At 32.4% G+C, this 23,199-nt stretch overlaps 1 protein-coding gene and 1 long non-coding RNA gene across 3 annotated transcripts; one reads left to right on the top strand and one right to left on the bottom strand.

Annotated features, from left to right (window-relative positions):
* Positions 1-229: 229 nt before the first annotated feature.
* si:ch211-214p16.1 lies at positions 230-1,598 on the top strand. Its single transcript, NR_110414.1, is given in 2 exon segments — positions 230-349; positions 1,074-1,598. It is a non-coding gene; the product is annotated as a si:ch211-214p16.1 (long non-coding RNA).
* Positions 948-23,139, bottom strand: qrsl1 (glutaminyl-tRNA amidotransferase subunit QRSL1). Of its 2 annotated transcripts, XM_073926985.1 has the most exons (12): positions 23,069-23,139; positions 22,204-22,363; positions 22,027-22,125; positions 21,835-21,931; positions 21,032-21,193; positions 19,077-19,252; positions 18,882-18,994; positions 17,688-17,880; positions 16,534-16,651; positions 13,968-14,173; positions 11,574-11,819; positions 948-1,311 (listed from the first exon to the last, which is right to left on the bottom strand). In XM_073926985.1, the coding sequence occupies exons 1-11, from the start codon at positions 23,129-23,131 to the stop codon at positions 11,596-11,598; spliced, it is 1,611 nt and encodes a 536-aa protein (XP_073783086.1). In that variant the 5' UTR covers positions 23,132-23,139; the 3' UTR covers positions 948-1,311; positions 11,574-11,595.
* Positions 23,140-23,199: the final 60 nt, after the last annotated feature.

Raw genomic sequence — 23,199 nt, 5'->3', positions numbered from 1 at the left:
ACTCCACTTAAGTTAAAGGTTCTTCAAAGAAGCACTGATGCCAATACATTTTTAAAAGAGTAACTGAGTTTTTTGGAGTGGGAAAGAGTAGCATAGTGTATTTGACAAGCTTTATTTTGAGATCTGCCCTAGACGGAGAGAATGATGCACTTCCTAAAGCAGTGGGCTGGTGTTTAACACGTCACACATCAGTCAGTTAGAATAAAACTCCCGCCCGTCACCCAACATCGACTACACATTTTCTGCCCCACTGAAAACATCTTGACAAGAGACCACCATGAAAATGAATCAAATTTTGACATTGTGCCTCGGGATGCTGCTTTTAACCTTACCCTTTTCAACCTCAGAGGTAGGCAGTGTTATTTTCAAACTCATTAATCTTTGATTTTTTTTTTATTCGTATTTAAGAAACTTTGATATTTTCCTTATTACCTGAATGTGAATGCAAACAAATTATTGCCTCCAGTTCTTTTAAACCAAGTAATTAGAAGTTTGGGTCATTTGTTAAAATGGACTCTAGGCTAGTTCACCAAAACTGAAAATTCGGCCATTAATCACTCATCCACCACTTGTTCCAAATCAATTTCTTTTTTCAGTTGAACACAAAAGAAGATATACTGAAGAATGTTGAGAAAAACAGCCATTATCTTCCTTTTAATAATATTTTTCCGACTATGGACATCAATGGCTGCAGGTTTCCAACATTCTTCAGAACATTTAGTTTTGGGCTCAACAGATAAAAAATCATAATGGTTTTAGTGTGAGTAAATGGTGAGGACATATTTGGGTGAATAACTGATAAAGCATCATAAAGAATTACAAATGTAATAACAATAAAGTGCATTTTAAGGCACCTTCTATCAAAATAACTTTAATTCAACTTTAAATAACTTTAAGCTGATTTCACATTGCATATGAAAAAGGCGGGTTACCTAAAACAAAACAAAAGAACAAATGAAAAATTTTTTTTTATTACTTTATAAAAGCCAGATGTCCTTTAGGGTATACAACTGCACATTTTTCACAATAGTGGACATTAGAATGATCTGCCTGTTTATTCTGATTTTGTGTAGGACAAAGGCTCAGCAAAAGATGGTGAGCAAAAACCAGCCTCGCAACCGACAAACAACACCAATACCAACACTGCGGGGGCCACCGATGCTGCAGGACTGGATGTGTTGCCCACCATGCTGTGTTTACTGATTCCAGCTGCCACCCTCAGCTTCATGCACTGAACTGGCTGGAGAGTGTTTTGATGTAACCCAGAAAGACGGACAGCCAGTCACATGAAGAGAGAGATTTTCCACAGTTCTGGAAGACACATAAAGAAAGCAAGATGCCACAGCAATTCAAATTAGAAAAAGATTTTGTTTATTTGTTAATATAAATATTTCTGGAAAAAAAAAAAAAACGGCTTTAAAAGGACAACACCCAACAAAGCCACACAGATGGACTCTTGCCCCATTTTTGAAAATACCCATCAGCTGTAATTTCCTTGTTCAAAATTAAACATGATAATTCAGTTATACAATATTTTTGGCTTGATTGTAATTATAATGATTAAGAATATGTGTATATGCACAATTAAAGTGGATGATTGTATATGTTTGAGTGTCCTATTTTATTCACATGCATATACAGTTATTTTTTCAAACATGCAGCAGGAAAGCAAAAACTGTAAAACAATAGTCCTAATAATAACTGAAAAAGATATACTAATTGTTTTCTTATTTTCTGTGACGTTTACAGACATTTCGTGAAACCCTAGAATACAACAAAAAGAATCATTTAAAACACATGCAAAACACGAGGGAAATGCTGAGTGTTTTATTTACTTGTTTTCTTGTAGTACACTGGATCGCTATTTTACTGTATCATTTCTGTAAAATCCTGTAAAATCCTGTAAAATCAAACAGTCGTTGCTTTTGGCACACATGTTCAGAGGAAGGAAATGGGTGAGTGTGTATTATTTCAGCTAACATTGAATAGGTTAAGTCTGTCAAATAAAACTGAATGACAGTAAATATGCAGTCATAGCATCAAGCATATTTAAATCCTTGCGCAAAGTTTTGCATGAACTACTAATGACAATAAAATGCATAAACATAAACTAAAGACAGAAACAAATCGATAGCTAAGGAATCAACTTAATTTGACTTTAAGGATAAATGTCAATACTTTTTATTTTTGGATTATATAGGCCTAATCCAGGAATAACTGACAATAAGATGCTGAAAATAATAAAATAATACCTGAAGTAATTGCAAACAAAGTGCGATCATGTGCGGTGGCGCCACAGAACCAAAAATAATGTATTAGATTCACTTGAATGTATCACAGAATGCTATGCTTTATAGCATTTATAATGCTGCTATTGGAAATTAAAAAAAAAAAAAAAAAAAAGGGGGAGGAGCTGCATAAAATGCCTCACCATGACTTCACATTTCAGTAGAAATGATGTCAACATATTGAATAAAGCTGCAAGTTTCAAAGGAATTCAGAGGAAAATATTTTATTCAGAAAATCATTAACGCAGTGCTCACACGTGTTCCTTGTATGTGTGTGCATGTGTTCTTTTTAAATTTTGCAAAGCATAATTCAAGGAAAAAAATATAAAATACGGTGTGCCATTTTCACCCAATTGTTTGTCACATCTGGCTATTTGCTTGTAGGCTTTAAAAAGCTTTGATAGCTTAAATCATTTGGTGCACTGAATAAACTGTAATGTGGAACTCCTTATGTCATGCATAGAATATTCAGCACTCCTCTCTTAGTTTATTATATCAAATAGTTTTTGTGTAAATATAAGAATATATGTGTTGTATCTTTCTAAATGAATATCCGCTATATGAGAACTCTCAAGATCACTGATTACCTTTGCCAAAACCCAAAACAGGGAACTAGCTTCAACTATTTTAAGTGCGACGGTGAGAAACATGACATTTGTCATTTCATATGAGGTCAAGGACGTGCAGTCATCCCTTCTGAGATGACAGTAGACCTCTCTATCAACATTTTCAAGACAGCCTACCTGAGATGTTTGATCAATAAACGAGTCTTTATTCTCTCCGAGTACCTTGGCGTATGTTAATGTTCCTTGACATACAGTATAGGGGCCAAAACCTAATCAGGCCACTGAAAACATCATACCTGTGCTGCTCATAAACAGGTGACAATGTGGAATCATTTGCAGTGTGTTTGACCCCAAATGATTATTAAAAGATAGTAAAATCAATAAATTACCTAATTCACAGTTAAAAATAATAAATGTTTAAGTTGAATTAAATTAGTTTTGGTCATGTCAATGTACACTGATTTAAAACAGCAAGTTGAATCTTGCGTAGCATAGGCTTGTCGTGACTTTTTGATCACATTTCAGTGTTCAGGGTCATTATGGCAGACAAAATAATACTAAAAAATAAATAAAAACTAAATGTGTTTTTGTTACTTGAAATAGAGAAAGAAGAATAGATAAAATTAAATTCATGTTTAATAGGAAGCTATATATATATATATATACATATATATATATATATATATACATATATATATATATATATATATATATATATATATATATATATGTATATGTATATGTATATATATATATATATATATATATATATATATATGTATGTATATATATATATATATGTATGTATATATATATATATATATATATATATATATATATGTATATATATATATATATATATATATATATATATATATATATATATATATATATATATATATAATAGTATATATATATATATATATATATATATATATATATATATATATATATATATATAATAGTATATATATTATATATATATATATATAGTATATATATTATATATATATATTATATATTATATATATATACTATTATAGTATATAATAGTATATATATATATATATATATATATATATATATATATATATATATATATATATATATATATATATATATATATATATATATATATAAATAGTATATATATTATATGTTTGCATATACATTTAATTAGTCAGTACTAAAGACAAATCTGGAGCTTATCTAACAAAATAATTTACGATAATGGTCTAAAAACTAGCCAAATTTATATGTTAGAGAAAAATTTAAGAGAAACAAAAAAATACTAAAACTTTTGTAGGATATATATATATATATATATATATATATATATATATATATATATATATATATATATATATATATATTGCTTGAAATTAATTGTATTATCTTTCAATTTCTACAGTAAATATGTTTGGTGACTAAAATGTGACTTTAATAAATATGTTTAATAAATCTGTTTTTTTTTTAAATGCATAAAAAAACATTGCCTATATTTACTGAGAAATGGATCAAAATATTCATTTTTAAATTGAGGTGTGCTCAATTATGCCAAGCACTGTTAAATTAAAATACAAATTAATATACAAATGTAAACTACTGACATACATAAAAAGAAAGCAAAGAATAATAATAAAAAGCACAACTAAATTACTAGAACTTTAACATAAACTTCATCCAAACACAACAAGTGTTGATACTTTTATCTAGAACTATAACAAGTCTAATAAATGAAATATAGCTAAATAATAATATGTAAATTAGACAATGGGAAAATAACATTAACAAGCAACAAAATAAGAAAAAAATATACAAAAGTAATTACAAAACATAAACTTATAATGATGATAAAAACACACCAAATCTAAATAGACTACATGGCATAATATAAAATGTCTACAAAATAATAACAACACTTCTAGATTGAACTCGCAGATTCTGCTGCTTTACAGATAGATACTAAAGTACAAATAAACCAAATTCATGTAATACCCATTGCCTGATAACAGAAACAGGTTACATTGATGATGTTTATCTTATAGGTCCTTGTATAATAAATAATATCAATTGTCACAGAATGACACATTTAAAGAGAAAAGGTACAAATGTTAATCTATTATTATCACATCATCATTATTATTTTAAGGGAAAATGATCTTTTTACATTGTGTGTGTTCAAAGCAAATGATGTAAGCATGTTCTGAAAAGCTCTTCACACGTAACCAGAACAATACGGGTGTTTTGTCCCTGATCAGAGAGCAGCTGCTTCACCCCCCTGTGCACCTCAGAGCAGGAAGTGCCAGTCACCTTCCTTCTTTCTGTCTGTTCTTTATGTCTACAGAAAAGCAAACGCTGTTTCTGTAGACTGAAACCATCCGTCAAGAGCCATCAAAAGTGTCTTGTAATACTGAGTGTTGCCACACACTTTCTTCATCAATCTACTTCTAACTTCTAAAAAGACTTCTAACTCCAAAGTGCCAATTTCTATATATATGTCTATATGTATAATACACTTTACCGGTCAAAAGTTTGGGGTAAGTAGGATTTTAAAATAAGCTTTTCCTGCTTATGAAGGCTGCATTTATTTAATAAAAAATACAGTACGAACTATAAAATTGTAAAATGTTATTGAACTATAAAATAACTGTTCAAAAGTAGCTTAACATTTAATTTAATCATTTATTCCAGTGATTTTAAAGATGAAATTTCAGCTTCATCAGTCAGAAGTGAGTGAGGTCAGAATAGTTTTGATAACTCAATGCTAATAACTGATTTCTTTTATCTTTGCCATGATGACAGTAAATAATATTTTCCTAGATATTTTAAGACACTTCTACACATCTTAAAGTGACATTTAAAGGCTTAACTAGGTTAATGAGGCTAACTAGACAGGTTAGGGGAATTAGGCAAGTTATTGTATAACAATGTTTGTTCTGCAGACTACTGAAAAATATCTATAGCTTAAAGTGGCTAATAATTTTGGCCTTAAAATGTTTTTTAAAAATGTAAAACTGCCTTCTCCAGACAAAATTTTGTTTCACCAGACATAATGTGAAAATTTCCTTGATCTGTTAAACATCAATTGGCAAATATTTAAAAAAGAAAAAATATTCAAAGGGGTTTGATAATTCTGATTTCAACTGTATGTCTCTATCATTGGTGGTTTTGGTGGAGAATACCAAATGAGGCAGAGTGCTGCTTTGGTTTTAACAATGTGGTTAAAACTATTTAAACAAACACTTGCTAACCTTTTGCTTACCCTTTATGAGTAAAATAAGGTCTGTGCTAAATGTATCCTAAAATATTTTGATCTTTACTTGACAAGATAACCTATGTCCGACCATGCTAAAAAATGCTACATTTAAAGCATAAATTTTTTGTAAAAAAGCAGATGTTTCTAATAAGGGACTTAAGTATGTGTGGGCTGTGTGTGCAGTTTACTCTGGGTAACACCTGTTGTAGCGTTTTCAATAATTGATGAACCTATATAAAGAAGGATGTGATCATCAGCAGTTCTACTGAAACAGAACAACACATGATGAGCTGATAAGTCTAAAGATATTACTAAAACTGAATTCACTTCGGGTTCTGTTTTGAGCATGTTTGCTAAAACATCATAACACACTTTCTTACTGGAACTAAAATCAGCCAGTAGTTAAATATTGAAAGGATCGTGCAATTGTTTAATCGCAACAATGGTACACCCATCTAAAACAAAACATTTCAGTTGAGAAAAATGAATTTGATCTTTATAGCACTTTCGTAATATTAATAATAATAATAATAATAATAATAATAATAAATCCTTACATTTATCTAGCGCTTTTCTGGGCACTCAAAGCGCTTTTCACAAAGGGGGGAATCTCCTCATCTACCACCAGTGTGCAGCATCCACCTGGATCACGCTATGGCAGCCATTTTGAGCCAGACCGCACAACACACACCAACTGTAGATGTAGTAGCTTTGCTTCAATAACATTCACCAGTGTTCACATAGGACATCATGTTCACATGTCAATGGCATCCCGGTAAACAGTAATTTAACCTAAAGGTGCAAGATCAGGATTTGACCAAAAGAAAGCCTTCTAAATTGTTGAATGCAGGCCATTTCATCACTACACAACTGACAGCAGATTATAGATTAGGATTGGCCAGAATACGGGACACCGTCACACATACATTTATCCACGCATGATAATAAATAAATGATAATAGTTATTGTGAGACGCAATATACAAATAAGCTTGAATTAAACTGAATAATATTGTTATTAATTTACTCTGTCATAAAATCTTTTTACATTTACTTTTAGCAGATGCTTATGTTTAAAGCAACTTACAATTTAAGAGGCATTTAGCGATTCAGCAAGAGACAGTACACACAAGAAGTGCTAATTATACAAAGGCACTGTAAGTGCAGTTAGAGAAATAAATGCTAAAGTAAGGGAGATTTGTTTTTTACTTTTTAGAGAGAGAGGAGTGTTTCCACAGATCAGGTTTTAAGATATGAAAATATTTTTAAGGGATTTACTTTTGCACAAGAGGTTAAAAAATGCATTCAGTATATTTAGCTGTTAGGAGTTAGTCTTGCTAACTTTTAACTTAACAAAGCTGTTTTACTAACATATTTCTGTGGCTGAAGCATTGATTATGTGATTACATGAAGCGTTTGATGTCAATTCATGTCTTTTTGTGTTATAAATAATATTAAAAGGCCTCACAGCAAAAAGGTCGCTGGTTCGAGCCTTGGCTCAGTTGGCGTTTCTGTGTGGAGTTTGCATGTTCTCCCTGCGTTCGCGTGGGTTTCCTCCGGGTGCTCTGGTTTCCCCCACAGCCCAAAGACATGCGGTACAGGTGAATTAGGTAAGCTAAATTGTACGTAGTCTATGAGTGTGTGTGTGAATGTGTGTGTGGATTTTCCCAGAGATGGGTTGCGGCTGGAAGGGCATCCGCTGCGTATAAACTTGCTGGATAAGTTGGTGGTTCATTCCGCTGTGGCGACCCCGGATTATTAAAGGGACTAAGCAGACAAGAAAATGAATAAATTAATATTAAAAGCACCTTTGTGTCCAACTTGATCTCTGGACATTGCCATTGGATCTAATCATTACAAACTGCAAAGTTAATTGATAGTGAATTGTGATTGGATGATATTTGTGAAGTTTATTTATAAACTAATTTCAAGAGGATCACGTGCTTATGATAGTTTGCGGCTGGTCCCGCATTATCCAATTTATGATTTACCAATGATTTCTAAACCACTATAAATATCCTAAGTTCAATATAGCGGCCATCTTCATTTAAAGAATCCCCCTCTTCTACCCCTACTTCTCCTTTCATAGATGGGTCCAATGGTTAGCACTGTTACCAAGCCAGATGACGTTTCTGTGTGGAGTTTACACGTTCTTCCCGTGCTCACGTGAGTTCCCCCTGGATCCCCCAGTTTCCTTTCAACATCCAAAAACATGCAACTTAAGTTAATCGACTAATCCAAATCTGCACCATAGACATGCACCGTAAGTAGTTCTTTCTTAAGAGCAATCACTATCTGTTCATTAGCTTGTCATGACATCAAACTCCCCTCTCGCCTTGCAAACGGGAGGGAGACAGCATGCCAAAAAAGCTTTATAATTAATCATCAGCTAAGTGTGAACTCTTGAAATAAATAAATGATTAAATATATATATATATATATATATATATATATATATATATATATATATATATATATATATATATATATATATATATATATATATAATCTGAAAAAAAAACAGGATATCAGCACATCACCCTAACAGTTATCTGTATTGCTGAAAAGTAACTATGGCATGTACACACATGCTTAAAAACACCATGTTGTGTGAAAGATGATGTGAAATGTGTTGTTTGTTTTCACACATTCACACTTACGACAATGATTGGTCATAGATGGCCAGTGTATTTTGGTAAGTGAAGGAAATGAGCTCTGCATCACTGACTAAATTAGATACAACCGCTTCCTGCAGTGCTGCTGAAAAAAAAATCACAATCATCTGTAATGAAATAAAGAGCCGAGTCTACAAGGGCTAATGACTGAAGAACTACTATAATGTACTTGTCATCTTGGCAAAAGCGCATCTCAGAGAAAGATCTTTATTTCATTAGCACCTCTTTTTTTTCTAAACTACACACAACTTTTTTTTTTAAGTAGAAGCAGCAAAAGGCAGAGTAATTACTTGCCAATTTAGTAAATAAATTATAGCCATGTACAAGCTGTGCATATACAAAAAAACAGTGTTCATGGTCTGATCTCTGAAAAATTACCATAAACCAGACCCAAGGCATGTGGTTATGTTTTATCCTGGCAACTTATGAAGTGTATAACTACTTTAGATAGCAGCATTTCATCTGAAAATAAAAGCTGAATAAAAGAGTTAAATGGATTCATGATATATGCATCTTCTCTTCTCAATTTATAAAATTGATAAAAAATACAGCAACAAAAATACCCCACACCCAGCACACTTCCTGCTTGAACTGTTACTGTCTGGTCTGCGCTACAGATCACCGAGCACAAAAACAGCCAGACACAGGAAAAGTTTCTTTCCTCAGGCCATCTACCTCATGAACAGTTAAATATTCTCCTACTGTGCAATAAACGTGCAATACTTTCTCATATGCACTTGTACACAGCAGCACCTTAAAACAACATACAATACAATACTTTTTTTATACTCATTTGTACACAGTAGCTCCTTATAACTTGTATATTTAGAACCACTCTGTACATAAAATTCATCATCCAAAGATCTTTTGTCTAATTGCATCTCTGTTTAATGTTTGTCATATTTTCTCCTAGCCTGCATTTGAGCCCGAGCCCATCGGGGTCTGACTTTTTTTATGCCCCTTGGGCTGGGCTTCAGGCTCATTTTCACATCATAGCTAGCACGCAAATCTGGCTTCAGGCCTGCTTTCAAAAAAAAGTTTTAAAAAAGTTTAATGAGATCTAATGCATGCAGTCCGTAGGCGCCAGTAATGCCTTACGTATGGAGACTTCCAGCAATGTGCAATGGAGAACATAAAGGGAAAAATTGCCTATGGCAAAATCAAAACTATGAAAACACTAGAGGAAAGGCAAACCTTTGGTCAACTTTTCAAATAGTGACAACTTTAAAAGACGGGCCAACTGGTTACGCACAATGCACAACTTATAAGTTGAGTAAACTGGACCACATACTGCTTGCATCTCAATTTCACTTAAAAAACTAAAACTCACATTAAAAAACAAAAACCTCCAAACATTTCTCTAAATTATTTGGATAAAACTTTCTATTAAATACAAATCTGGTCCATTTTAATGGCTGTAACAGTATAAGCTGTTTGTCAGGATAAAAAGACAAGCTTCGAGTCGGACTCGGCCAAAAATATTTGTTGAGTTGTTAAAAAAGGGCAGAGCTGTGCATCTCAGGCCAGGGCTTAGATTTAAGGCCTGTGCAGGGTTCTATTTTCTCATATTTATTTTCGTGTTGTCGCTTCTCATGGTGGGTGAGAAGATTCCCCAAAATGTGTAAAAGCGCTTCGAGTGTGCAGAAAAAGCGCTACATAAATGTAACAAGTTCTTTTTGTGTGTAAGCACACTTGGCAATAAGACTGATTCTGATTCTAATAATTATGCAAATGTTTCTTGAGCATTAAATAACCAATCAAAATGATTTCTGAAATATCATGTGACTCTCACTGAAGTAAAGGTGCTAAAAGCTCACTTTTGCCATTACAGAAAAAACATTTGCACCCTCAGTTTTTCATGATAGTGTAAATCTTAAAGGGACAGTTCACATAAAACTGAAAATTCTGTCATTATTTACTCATCATTCACTTGCTCCAAACCTTGACTTTTTTTCTGTTGATCACAAAAGAAGATATTTTGAAGAAAGTTGGATACATGTGTTCAACAGAATAAAGAAACTGATGAAGGTTTGGAATTCCTTGAGGTAGAATAAATAGTGAGCAATTTCTCCTTTTTGGGTGATCAGTCCCTTTATTCTGCATTATTTTTAAAGGTTAACTTTGGATTCTGTTCTTTTGCTAAATCCATTATGCACATGTGAATCTATAAATCACTTTATTCATTTGTGTCACATTCTGTACTTAACTGAAGCTCTTGCAGAGAAAAAAGGTATTTGTATTCGTTGGAAACAGGATGCGTGCAGAGAATGTGGTTAAACTTTGCTCCAGTGTGGTTTGTTGCTGTGCTGCAGTGCAAATGGTGCACAATGGGGATGCAGTTTAGTTGGAAAACTACAACCATTCTTGAAGACTACAAGTTACTTGCTGCGGGCTGGCCTGTACTGTACGTGCTCTGCCTGTACTGTAAATGAAGAATATTTTACCTCCCTAAACGATCATGCTTTTGCAAATTTGGTTTGGTTTGTAGCGAGTCATTTTAAAGATCACAATCAGATATCAAACAATTAGTTTAATTAAAATTGTGATATTTTTTTCACAGTTAATTTTGCATTGTTGACACATTTGCAGTAATACATTTAATTCAGTGGCTCCACATACACCAACGCTGCATAATAAATGTCACTTGTATTTTGGGAAATAAGCCTTGAATCATAGAACCCAAGAACAGATATATACAGACAATAGCAACTCATATAACATTTAATTGTTTGAACTTTGATATCAAATTTAACCCCAGAAATCCTTTCAGTTCCTCTGAATTTTACCTGTTCTGTCTTTGGGTTTTGGTTATGATCCTACTGTGTGTGTCCTTTCTCTGATGGATCTGTTCTGCTCTCTTTCATTTTCATTTAAGTCCCTGTGGAATCGGATCATTGGGAAGTGGAGTTGTTTCTCCATCCAGTGGGCGATTGTCAACAATTTCCAGTCTTGTAGTGTCTGTCCTATCAGCTGCAGGCCAATGGGAAGACCTCGCTGTGAGAGTGCTGTTGGGACCGTGACGGCAGGCAAACCTAAAGGGGGAAAGACAATAAATAAAAAAAATTACAGATTTATAGACTTATTGGCTTACAAAAATATCACACAAAGACAGACGGATGTGTTTTGTTGTTTCATAGACGCATTGACACATATTTCTTTTACCAAGAAAACCCTAGTTTAGCATTCAAAACACTTAAAAGAAGTAGTTCACCCAAACATTTAAATTTTCTCATAATTTCCTCAAGCCCTCCTGACTTTCTTCTATCAGACAAACACAATCGATGTCGTTTTTAATTTTATCTTGGCTTTTCCATGCTGTATAATGGTGTTGGGTAATGACCCTTTTTTGAAGCTTCCAAAGGTGCACAAATTCGTCCTAACACTAACCCATATGTAAACAGGGGTTAACACACGTCTTATGATGTGGATCGTGTTTCTGCAACAAAATATTTTTTTTAGTAAAAATTTTAAAATCACAGACTTCTGTTGGCTGGCATGTTCTAGACAACTTCCTGTGAATTGAAGTATAATACATTTGTAGCAGAAGTTCTGTAAGAGTAGATGTATTTCCAACAGCCATATTTGTTTGAACTGGACTACATGATCATATAAGTCGAGCCAGAGATTTGGGTTTATAATTTAGAAATTCTTTGTTACAAAAACATATCAAACCACTGGAAACATATGGGTTATTTGTACAACAGATTTATGTGCTTTTACAGGGTTTCTGCAGGTTTCAGCAAGTCAAATTTAAGATTTTTTAAGACTCTTTTAAGATCATTAAAAATTTAATTTTAGACTTATACAAGATTAAACACCAAGGATTTTTTTCCCCTAATGACTCGTTATTATGATGAAGAATCATTCCTGATTAGGAAATTTAATGTGTAACTTTCTATAAAAATGTCTTAAGATGTTGTGAACTGTATCTCTGTGCAATAACAAATGTAAATATAAAGAATAAGGTTTTATTGAGATGTATTGTTGTTGATTGGATAGATGTCGGCCTGATTGAGTAGCTTTACTAGGACACAGCAAAATTAAGACCTGTTTAAAATGATTTTTTGAATGACTTATTTCAAGACAATATTTCAGTGAATTTAAGACTTTTTAAGGCCTAAAATATAGCTTTTGAAATTTAAGATCCAGCAGACACCATTTTAGATGCTTCAAATAAAAGGGCCGCTACCCATTGCTACAGCCAGGATAAAATGTAAACTACTAATGTACAACTACAGGTTTTACAACTGTGTATTTCTGAAAGAAGAAAGTCATCTGCACATAGAATTGTTTGAGGGCACATATTTAAAATGAGTTGTTTTTAAAAATGATAACAACTTCATAAAAATTTAAATAATAACATTAACAACGGAGGCCAGATTTAAAACTGTTGGTTGGTTGACATGTCAAACAAAACATGTTATATTATTAATATTTACTACATTCAAATTAAGTCACTTTTTATTTTGAATGCACGATTTTAATATAATATTTGCAATAGTGCATAAAAAGCTCAATCTACTTTCAAAAGGGTTAAACAGTCAACAGTTTTTATAGAAAGTCTGACTTAATATATGAAACATCTTTCTGACAGTAGGTGGCGCTTACAGTGTTGTTGTCATTCATTCATTCATTCAGTCATTTCTTTTCGGCTTTATTAATCTGGGGTCGCTACAGCAGAATGAACCATTAACTTATCCAGCATTGGTTTTGCGCAGCGGATGCCCTTCCAGCTGCAACCCAACACAGGGAAACAACCATACACTTTTACATTCACACTCGCGCACTACAGAGAATTTAGCTTATCTAAATAACCTATAGCACATGTCTTTGGACTGTGGGGGAAACCGTAGTGCTGTTGCTCCCATAATTAAAGCTTAAAAAAAAACTAAAACTAAATTTCCGCTACATACTGTATTTCTTGGCTTAATGCTGAACAGTATTCCCCTTACGCTTTTCCAATAACAAAATTTTTTAGATATTTTTATTATTATTATTAAAATTTGAATATTACTTGTCATGTTTATAATCAAACTGGTATTTTAATATCAACCAGGTTGGCAATCACTATTTTTTCTCTACTAACTGCTAAAAACTCATCAGCCCTTCGTGTTTGTTGTGACTGTGCAGAGCTCAGCAGTGGTAATTCACCTTTATGTAGCATTTACACATGTGCATACCTGCCATGTTGACAGGCTGTGTGAAGACATCCTCCTGAGCGCTGCGTGTTCGGTTGTCTTCTGTTATGAAGTCGGCGTAACGTGCCGCATCGCTCAGTGTTGTGGGGGTGAGGAGAACGTCTATGCCAGAACTAAACACTTTTTTAAAGTCTTCAGCAATAAGGCGGCGCATTTGTTGAGCCTTCACAAAGTACCGCTCATAGTTCCTAAAGAGACAAAGAGTGAAAGATTGTGAGAGATTTGAAACTCTGATATCTGTAAACCCACAGTGACAGAAAACCAAGACACAGCTGCATAAAAACCCACTACATTGCAGTAGGTTTGGACTGATATCAAAAGATTTGCAAGTCAAAGATAATGCATCATGGTACAATTTTGAAAGTGTTTTATGTTATTTTATTTTTTTAAAGAGTAACCTTATAGTACACTGTAAAGAATATCTGTTCATTTATTTTATGTATTTTGGGTTTTTCTTTCATGATTGTTAATTGCATTGTGGGACCTTGATCTCTGCTCTGTCGACTTTTAATGTTGAAAATTCAACTCTACAGTTTAACAAAGTGACTTTTATTTAACATTTTAGAAGTATGAAATAATATAACATATGAGAAATAACATACAGTCTGTAAAATAATAGAAAATTTACTGGCAGTTTACTACAGAGTTTTTGTTTCATAATAAACAACACCACCCCAGACAATACATCACTTTATAAAAATGTTAATAAGTCACTTTTTTAAACTTTTCAAGGTTAACAGTTGTTGGAAGACAGATCAGGGTCCCATGATGCAATTGAACAGCATAAATAAATATGAGAAAAATGGCAAATAAAAACATACAAAGTCAGAAAAAACAAAAAAACGGCTAATTCACAGATATGTTTACAGTGTACTGCCTTTCAATGTATATACGAAAATCTCTATATAAATGATGGCCATTTTAGCAGGCAATTTCTCATCACAATAGCTTGAGTAAAATGCAGATTACGTGTTGTTATGATATAATAACTTCTGCAGGTAGGTAGGGTTAGGTTCATTGAGAATTATTGTACATTACACTTCTGTTCAATAGTTTGGAGTTGGCAAGATTTGATTTTCAGACTAAAAAATAAAATATATGAGACAGCAGGAATACTGTAAGATATTACTACACTTAAAAATAACTATAAATAATAAATAATAAATTTCCTTTTAAATTTGTTGAACTTTCACATGACACTTTTTCAGTCTTTAGTGTCACCTGATCCTTCTGAAATAAGTTTAATATAATGATTTGATGCTCATGAAACCTGCTCATCTTTGTATCATTATTATTATTAATAATAATATTGTTATTATAATTAATATTATTGTTGTTGTTATTATTATTAATATTATTGAAAACAGAACAGTTGTGCAGATTGATAGTTATGCAAAAGCTGTGATTTACTTATGAGGAGTCTTTGATAAGAAAGTTTAAATAAATATATGTATATATCGCTAATATATAAAGCAATAATGTGAAAATACCGATAATTTTGATCAATTTAATGCATCTAATGCATCTTTGATTTTCAAAGTAGTCATGTCACAGATGTTATTGCACTGCATGACTATCTGGGGTAGCGTTCTGTTGGTGCTGTGTTTACACTGCAAGATGGATCGGCGTTACACTGCATGACTTTAAAATAGGAAGAATCTCTGACAACGTTGCCAAAACTACGTCTCACATTCAAATACGCGTGAGAAGTGACATGGAAACAATGCGAGGTCACGCATGTATATTTTGATATTAAATACATAATGAGAAAGAAGCTTCTGTGGGGTAGATAATGTTCTTATTTTGCTCACCTGGATGTTGAAGAGAATTAGCAATTTCTCTCCAACCTTTTTTCTTTTTTGACCAGGTTGTGGTATTGCTCAGATGGCGCATCAAACAGACACGGGTGCTCCTGCTAATTTAAACAAGTTTTTCCTCCCTTTCTAGGGTCCAAATAAACTGAAAGTGAGTGCTTTTAACTTTTCCCCAAGACCCCGCTGGCCTGCAGATATCCATACCAGTGAATGCTTCTCTCTCATTGGGTGTAGGTAATCACAGTGTTATTTTCAATCAGAACACATTTCACATGGCAATCGTCAACAGGCCCAGATATTTAGCATGCTAAATATCTCACAGGTGTTGGCGACTCATGTGCGATTCTCTCAGATTGCGTCTTTGATCGTTCATACTGTGTGATTGTTATTCCGATTTGCCACTGATTTCAGGCATTTGTCGGCAATTTTTCAAAACCTGTCAGCGAGTCAAAATTAGTGCTAAAATCATGCAGTCTGAACTCGGCTTAAATGTATTAGTTTCTTAAAATAAGAAAATCTTACCAACACCAAACTTTTGAACAGTATAACTATAGTACACTCATAGTAATGTTGTATCAGTGTAGAAGATCTAAAGCCAATCTGTAAGCTAAATTTACTTACACCTGCTTATTTTTAAAGAAAGTGGCGTGAGGATTGCTACAATCACAATGAATAAGCTAAAAATGTGTTCAACGGATCTGAGACAACAGTAGTTCTGTTTTTGAGGTTCTCACGATTTCAGAAGGAAGTAGTTCCCTGAGAGAATTCTTCTGCGAACAACATTGTTGAAACCTTCATGTCGTGTGGTGGCGTACATGGCATCTGTGGAGCTGTCCACCGCACTGCGATGACCTGAGGACAAAAAAGGACATTTTAAAAGGCTTTAAAACTCAATAACTTAATTTATTAATTTACTTAATATAGAGATGTTAAAATTATAATGTTAAAATTATATTTTATGCTTTTTACATCACAAATAACATCCTAAAGCAGGGGCCACCAAACTTGTTCCTGGATGGCCGGTGTCCTGCAGATTTTAGCTCCAGCCCTAATTAAACACACCTGAACAAGCTGATCAAGGCCATCCTAGGTATACTTGACATACCCAGGCAGGTGTGTTGAGGCTAGTTGGAGCTAAACCCTACAGGCCAACCAGCCCTTCAGGACAGAGATTGGCGACCCCTGTCCTAAAGCATGACAAAATGTTTTGTCATGCACCTTTAGGGATTTTTGACTTCTCATAAAGTGTTTTTTTCAGTATAGTGATCCAAAATATACGTTTAAGTGTTTGTTTGTTTTTTGTGTTTTTTATTTTTACCATTAATTTGGCTGATTTATGAATTTTCATAAAAACTAAACATTTATTGTAAACCTGACAATCCTATGATTAGATTTTTTAGCAGAAAATCTACGTAAATGAGGATATTTAATTAAATAATGCCTCATTTGGGTATTTAAACAGAACATTTTAGAAAACCTGCAATGCAAAAATTATTTTGAATTCTTAAATTAATTTTTTAATCAATTAACTGTGGATGTACTGTATGTTAATAAATATTAATTTTTGTTCCCTATTAACCTGCAGTGTGTTGGCCTTGGATTAAGTTCACCTAATTCTCCCATCAATTACTCCCCTTTCACGTGTTCCAAAGCAGTTTGAGTTTTTGTTCTGTTGAAAATAAAGAAGATGTTTTTAAACTGTTAAAAAAGTGTGGATGTCAATGGTAACATGTTTTCAACAATTCTTCAAAATATCAAACTGCTTTGAAACGAGTCAAGAGTGAGTAAATGATGGGAGAATTTTTATTTTTGGGTAAACTATCCCATAAACATATTATATAGGGGTGATTGTTATGGAATACTTTAGAAAATGTTTAGGTGCAAGTACCGTATTCAAGCCCATCAAAGCGTGCCATGTTGGATGCCACCTCACAGCAGCACAGGACGTGGTAACAGACGATGGAGTATGGGGTGTGTGGTAAAGACACCTCTTTTACCCTAGCACCCGCATTTTCAAATATGTCTGCCACTCTACTCCACTGGGCCAAAGTGTCCTCTGATAGACCAGGAGCATGATATTCCTACATCACAGAAACTCTATTACAATATAAACTCTATTCAAGTTTACAATGACAGGTATAGGCCATGTTTCACCTGAAAATCTGAAAAAATAGCGGTATACCTTTATTTTGATGGTTCCTTTAACACATGTTGTGGAATTTAAGTTAATTTAATTTGACATGTACTTGCAAAGCTTCTTATAGTCAGTTAAATGTCTGTTGAAGGAGCAGTATCAGCAGATATTAAGCAGACAGTCTACTAATACTCAAATAAGATTTAACTGGCATGTAGTTGCAATGCAACTTTTAGTCAACAAAATGTGTTGGGGCCATAAGGATCATCAAAATAAAGTCTAATCAAAATAGCTTTTGACCGTATTTGCTAATATTTATGCCCATTGTTTGGTATATTTAAATCAATTAAGCTTATTTTGGTAAAATTATTATTACTGTATTAAAAAGTAAAACTGTATAATGGCCATAAATATAAATATATATATATATATATATATATATATATATATATATATATATATATATATATATATATATATTTATATTTATATATATATATATATATATATATATATATATATATATATATATATATATATATATATATATATATATAAATATAAATATATATATATATATATATATATATAAATATAAATATATATATATATATATATATATATATATATATATATATATAAAATTACAAATAAATTATTTATTTATTTTAGATTGCCAGTGAATATAACATGACATGATTTTATAAATGAAACAATTTATTCTCCAGTTGAACATCTTTTAAGGCACTTTGCAGTAGAGTAAATTTTAAACATTAAGATATATTTTAACAAATATCTTGTAATAAAGACATTTCATTTTGCTTCACAAGTAAATATATATGTACTTTTATACAGAGAAATAGCTTGTGCAGGCCTAAAACCAATGTTTGCTTGAGTCCCCGTCATCAATCTGTTGTCACACAGTAGATGATCTGAATGCAGCTTTACCTTTGGTATGCCAACACATATCTTTCTCATGTCAAAATGTTCAGGAAGGCTGGGTGGAGTGTTTGGTGCCTGGACAGTTGTTGAGTCCCTCTCATCTCGTCCCTGGAGAATCCCTGAAACACAAAAGTTAAAAACATAAACCACTGATTTTTAAATCAACGCATCCGATATGCTGATTATTAACAACTGTCATACTCAAAACAGTGGCGGCATCGTGAACACTTCTGGTCATGATTCCTGGCACGTCCATTGAGTTAACCAGAGGGATGAGGCCATGACGTGACAGGAGGCCATACGAGGGTTTCAGAGCCACCACTCCACAGAGAGAACCAGGGTTTCGCGTGGAGCCTCCAGTATCAGATCCTAAGGCTCTAAATGAAAAACATGTGAACAACATATAAGATTTGCAGCTATATGAAAACATTTAACAGAACACTTGAAAATGTTTGATTTATAGTTTGAGTAAAATGTAATTGTTGTTTTTTTGAGCATTTTTAAATAACAACAGAAAGGATGGTATGCTTTTAGACATTTCACACAACATAATTTCAACGGTTACAATTTTTATATGTTTTAAGAAATTCATATTTGGTGGAAAATCCTGATTTTTGATCAAAACAAGAGAAAACATTTGCTATTTTAATCGTCATTTTCTGATAAAAACTAAACAAATAAATCTCTAAATGACAATATTTTTACTGGAAAACAAGAAAATGCGAATTGGATATGATCAGACCTTTATAGAATAAAACAAATATTACATTTTTTATCAAATCGTACCTAATAAAATACAGTAAATCCAGAGTTACAGACAATGGTCATGTGATCTCTTAAAGGGACAGTTTGTTGATCATTGAAAATTTCCTTAATATTTATTCTCTCTCAAGTGGTTCCAAACCATTATGAGTTTATTCTGATGAGCATAAAAAAGATACTTTTAAGAATGCTGAAAACCAGTAACCATAGAAGGAAACAAATACAATGGAAATCAATGGTTACGGGTTTCCAGGTTTCTTCAAAATATCTTCTTTTGTGTTAAATAGAAAGACACACAGTTTTAAAACAATTGAAGTGTAAGTAAATAATGGCTTTATTTTTTTATTTTTCCCCCATAGTTGTGTGTATACCAATTGTCTGAGACTTTGTGTAGTAAAGTGTTTTTAAATACATAACTCATATTGTGCATATGAAAACTAAATATATTTCTTTACATTTTTAAATAAATGCACTTTGCTCAATTATAGTGTCACAAAATAAGCAATACGTTTTTATCAACATCTGTTCACAATATAAATATACTAAATTATTTATATGACATATTATTTCAGGCGGCCCCAGATTATTAAAGAGACTTAGCCAAAAAGAAAATGAATAAATGAATGCATCTATAATTTCAAACGTACAACTGTTCCTTTGTAGTAACTCGAGAGCACCTACTCAATTATACAGTGTGTAGACACAAGCAGTACTTTCTCTAATAAATGTTTCTGATGTTTATAGTAGGTTTTTACAGGTTTTACCAAGTTAAATATAATACTTTTTTAACAAGACAAGACATTTTTAAGACCATTATGTATGTAATTTTAGACTCGGACAAAGCTAAATGCTATGGATTTTTTAAATATCCCAGTTAGATAAGATTTTCACTTGTCCTATCAAAAATGATTACAATTTAATACATTTATTGATAAAATAATTATAATTTAGTTTGAATATTTTTTATTAATTTTCAAATATATTCATTCACAAATCCTAAACCCTTAACAAGACTAAAACAAAACATAGCGATCAATTACTTCAGTCTACAATAATAATTATTTATTATTATAAAAATCAGGTCAGGTCAGTATCCTCAGCAGTAAATAAATAAAGAAAATTTTAAGCAAGTGTTACTGTAAGGAAAGAAATTTAATGTTATTTTAAAATAAAGAAGTTTTATTGAGGGATTGTTGGTGATTGTATGGGTGTTAATAGACAGATTGAGTAGCTATACCTATGAATATACTTAGGAAAATTAAGACATGTAAAAAAGATTTAAGATCTACAATACAAGATTTCAGTCGATTTAAAACTTTTTAAGGCTTTTTTAAAGCTTAGCTTTTGAGTTTTAAGACATTTTAAGATTTTTTAAGACCATGTTATAGACTCACAGGAAGCTGCTGAGAGATGCCACTGCTGCTGCACTGCCTCCTGAACTTCCTCCTGTTATTGTCCAGTCTGAATCTGGATCTTCTGCACTCTGTTCACGGTAAGGGGCTGCATAACTCCATGGATTACGAACTGGACCAAAAGCCCCATCTGTACTTCCAGCTCTTGAAAGACAAAGAGGAAATTGTCAGTAACACTTGCAAAGAAACTCATGTCTGAAAATATATATAAAAAATAATTTACTTGACATCATTAAGACATTTTTATGAGGCATATCTCTTTAGTCTATTTATGAGGTTTAGCTCTTTAGTTCTTATTTTTATGTTTGGTGCTTGGTGTAAATTTTTAATGCACAATGATTAAAATCTTTATCACCAACACTTTTATTAAAATAAATAAATTGAGTAAAAAAGGAAATATTATTATGATTTAGTAGCTTTTTTGTATTTTATTATATTTAAAATTTAATTTATTCATGTGATAGAAAAGCTGAATTTTCTGTGATCATTATTCCATATATATATATATATATTAATTAAATAATTATTAGCCTTCTTGTTTCTCAAATAGTATAGAAAATCCCAAGAAAGGAAAAAACTTTCACAAAAGTCACTTTGGATGAAGGCTTATATGCCGAATGCATAAAAGAACATAAAATTATTATTAATGTAGAAAATGGTTAGCTTAGATTTGTAAAATGTATATGTATACATTTTAGGAGTTTTTTGTGTTGAATCCTGATAAATGTTTAATCCTTGATGAATAAAGGCATCATTTTTTGTTAAAAAAAAAACAGTTTACTTACCCCATTGCAAATTCGTCTAAATTAGTTTTTCCAACAAGAACTGCTCCTTGATCCAACAGCTTCTGCACAACTGTAGCACTGAATGGAGGAACATAACCTACCAATCCAAACAGATAATGGGAATCAAACATGTCACAACCATTTTGTGACAAAGACAGTAAATATATTGTACTTTAGCGTACTTAAGCTGACCTTTAAGCATGTTTGAAGCACAGGTGGTCTTGATGTTCTCTGTGCAGAAGTTGTCTTTTACAGAGAAAGGAATGCCGTCTAGAGGACCAAGTGTTTTACCTTTAAAAAAAACATGAAGTACATGGAAATTATGATTAAAAAATAAATAGACTTACATTTTATGTGGCACAAACTCACCTGTGCGGAGCCTTTTATCTGCTCTCTCTGCTTGCTCCATGGCCGTCTCCTCTGCAATGGTTATATAAGCATTCAGGTAACGCGTTCGTTGTATTTGGTTGATGCATTTTCTGCAGAGTTCAGTGGCAGAGACCTTCCCATCCCTCAGTGCCTGAGACACCTATAGCAAGCAGAAACATGGGCTTTTTGAGAAATAAGAATTCATGCTCAGCTGACATCATTTCTGATTATCAATATTGAAAAGAATTATCCTTAATTTTGATACATTTATTAATCAAAGCAATCAGTGATGGTACAAACAAAGGCTTTCATTTTAAACTATGCATAAAATAAATCCTAACATGTAACATGTATCCTGTTACCACATACATATGAAGCAGTAACCTTTTTTAATAATAATTTAGCATTTTTATATTATCATTATTAATATAATCAATATAAATAAGCATTAATAATAATTTAATGTTCAAGAAATTCGGGGGCACCATTAACATTTCTGTATGATTTCAAATAAGAAATTCTAAATAAAAAAAATGAATTACAGGAACAAATTACAAATTGTTTACATAGAATACTGTTATTTTAAACTGAAGATGTGTTGGTTATAAACAAACAAATGCAGCAAATGAATAAAACACAAGAACAAATCTTAATCTTTCCAAACTTTTGTCGGATAAACAAAATGAAAAATAATAACACCCTGCTGAAAACAGGCAGAATGGTTTGCTGGTTAGCTTTGCAACACTTGGCTATTGGTCATTTTTGAAAGGGTTTACAGCGCACAACGCCAAGAATCAGCACGGTGACTGTTTATAAAGTTTAATTCTTAGCAACATTTAAGCTGGATGAATAGATTTAAACAGACCTCTCTAATGGACAGGCCGAGCATCGCTTCCACAGGACGCCTCGCCGCACTGGAGGCTGACATGACACTTTGTGTTGACCTCAATGACGTCCTCTCTTCTCCGCCCTCTGATTGGTCAACCTAAGAGCAAC

Source organism: Danio rerio, chromosome 17 (genome assembly GCF_049306965.1).
Source record: "Danio rerio strain Tuebingen ecotype United States chromosome 17, GRCz12tu, whole genome shotgun sequence".
Taxonomy (NCBI): domain Eukaryota; kingdom Metazoa; phylum Chordata; class Actinopteri; order Cypriniformes; family Danionidae; genus Danio; species Danio rerio.
This window is presented reverse-complemented; position numbering and strand designations above follow the sequence as displayed.

Excerpts from the sequence above, each read along its gene's own strand:
- qrsl1 (XM_073926985.1), bottom strand. The coding sequence starts at position 23,131 with ATGTCAGCCTCCAGTGCGGCGAGGCGTCCTGTGGAAGCGATGCTCGGC. Across the intron at positions 22,364-23,068 it reads TCGGCCTGTCCATTAGAGAG|GTGTCTCAGGCACTGAGGGA; the intron begins GTCTGTTTAAAT and ends TGCTTGCTATAG. Across the intron at positions 19,253-21,031 it reads GCATCTCTCAGCAGCTTCCT|AGCCTTAGGATCTGATACTG; the intron begins GTGAGTCTATAA and ends TTTTTCATTTAG.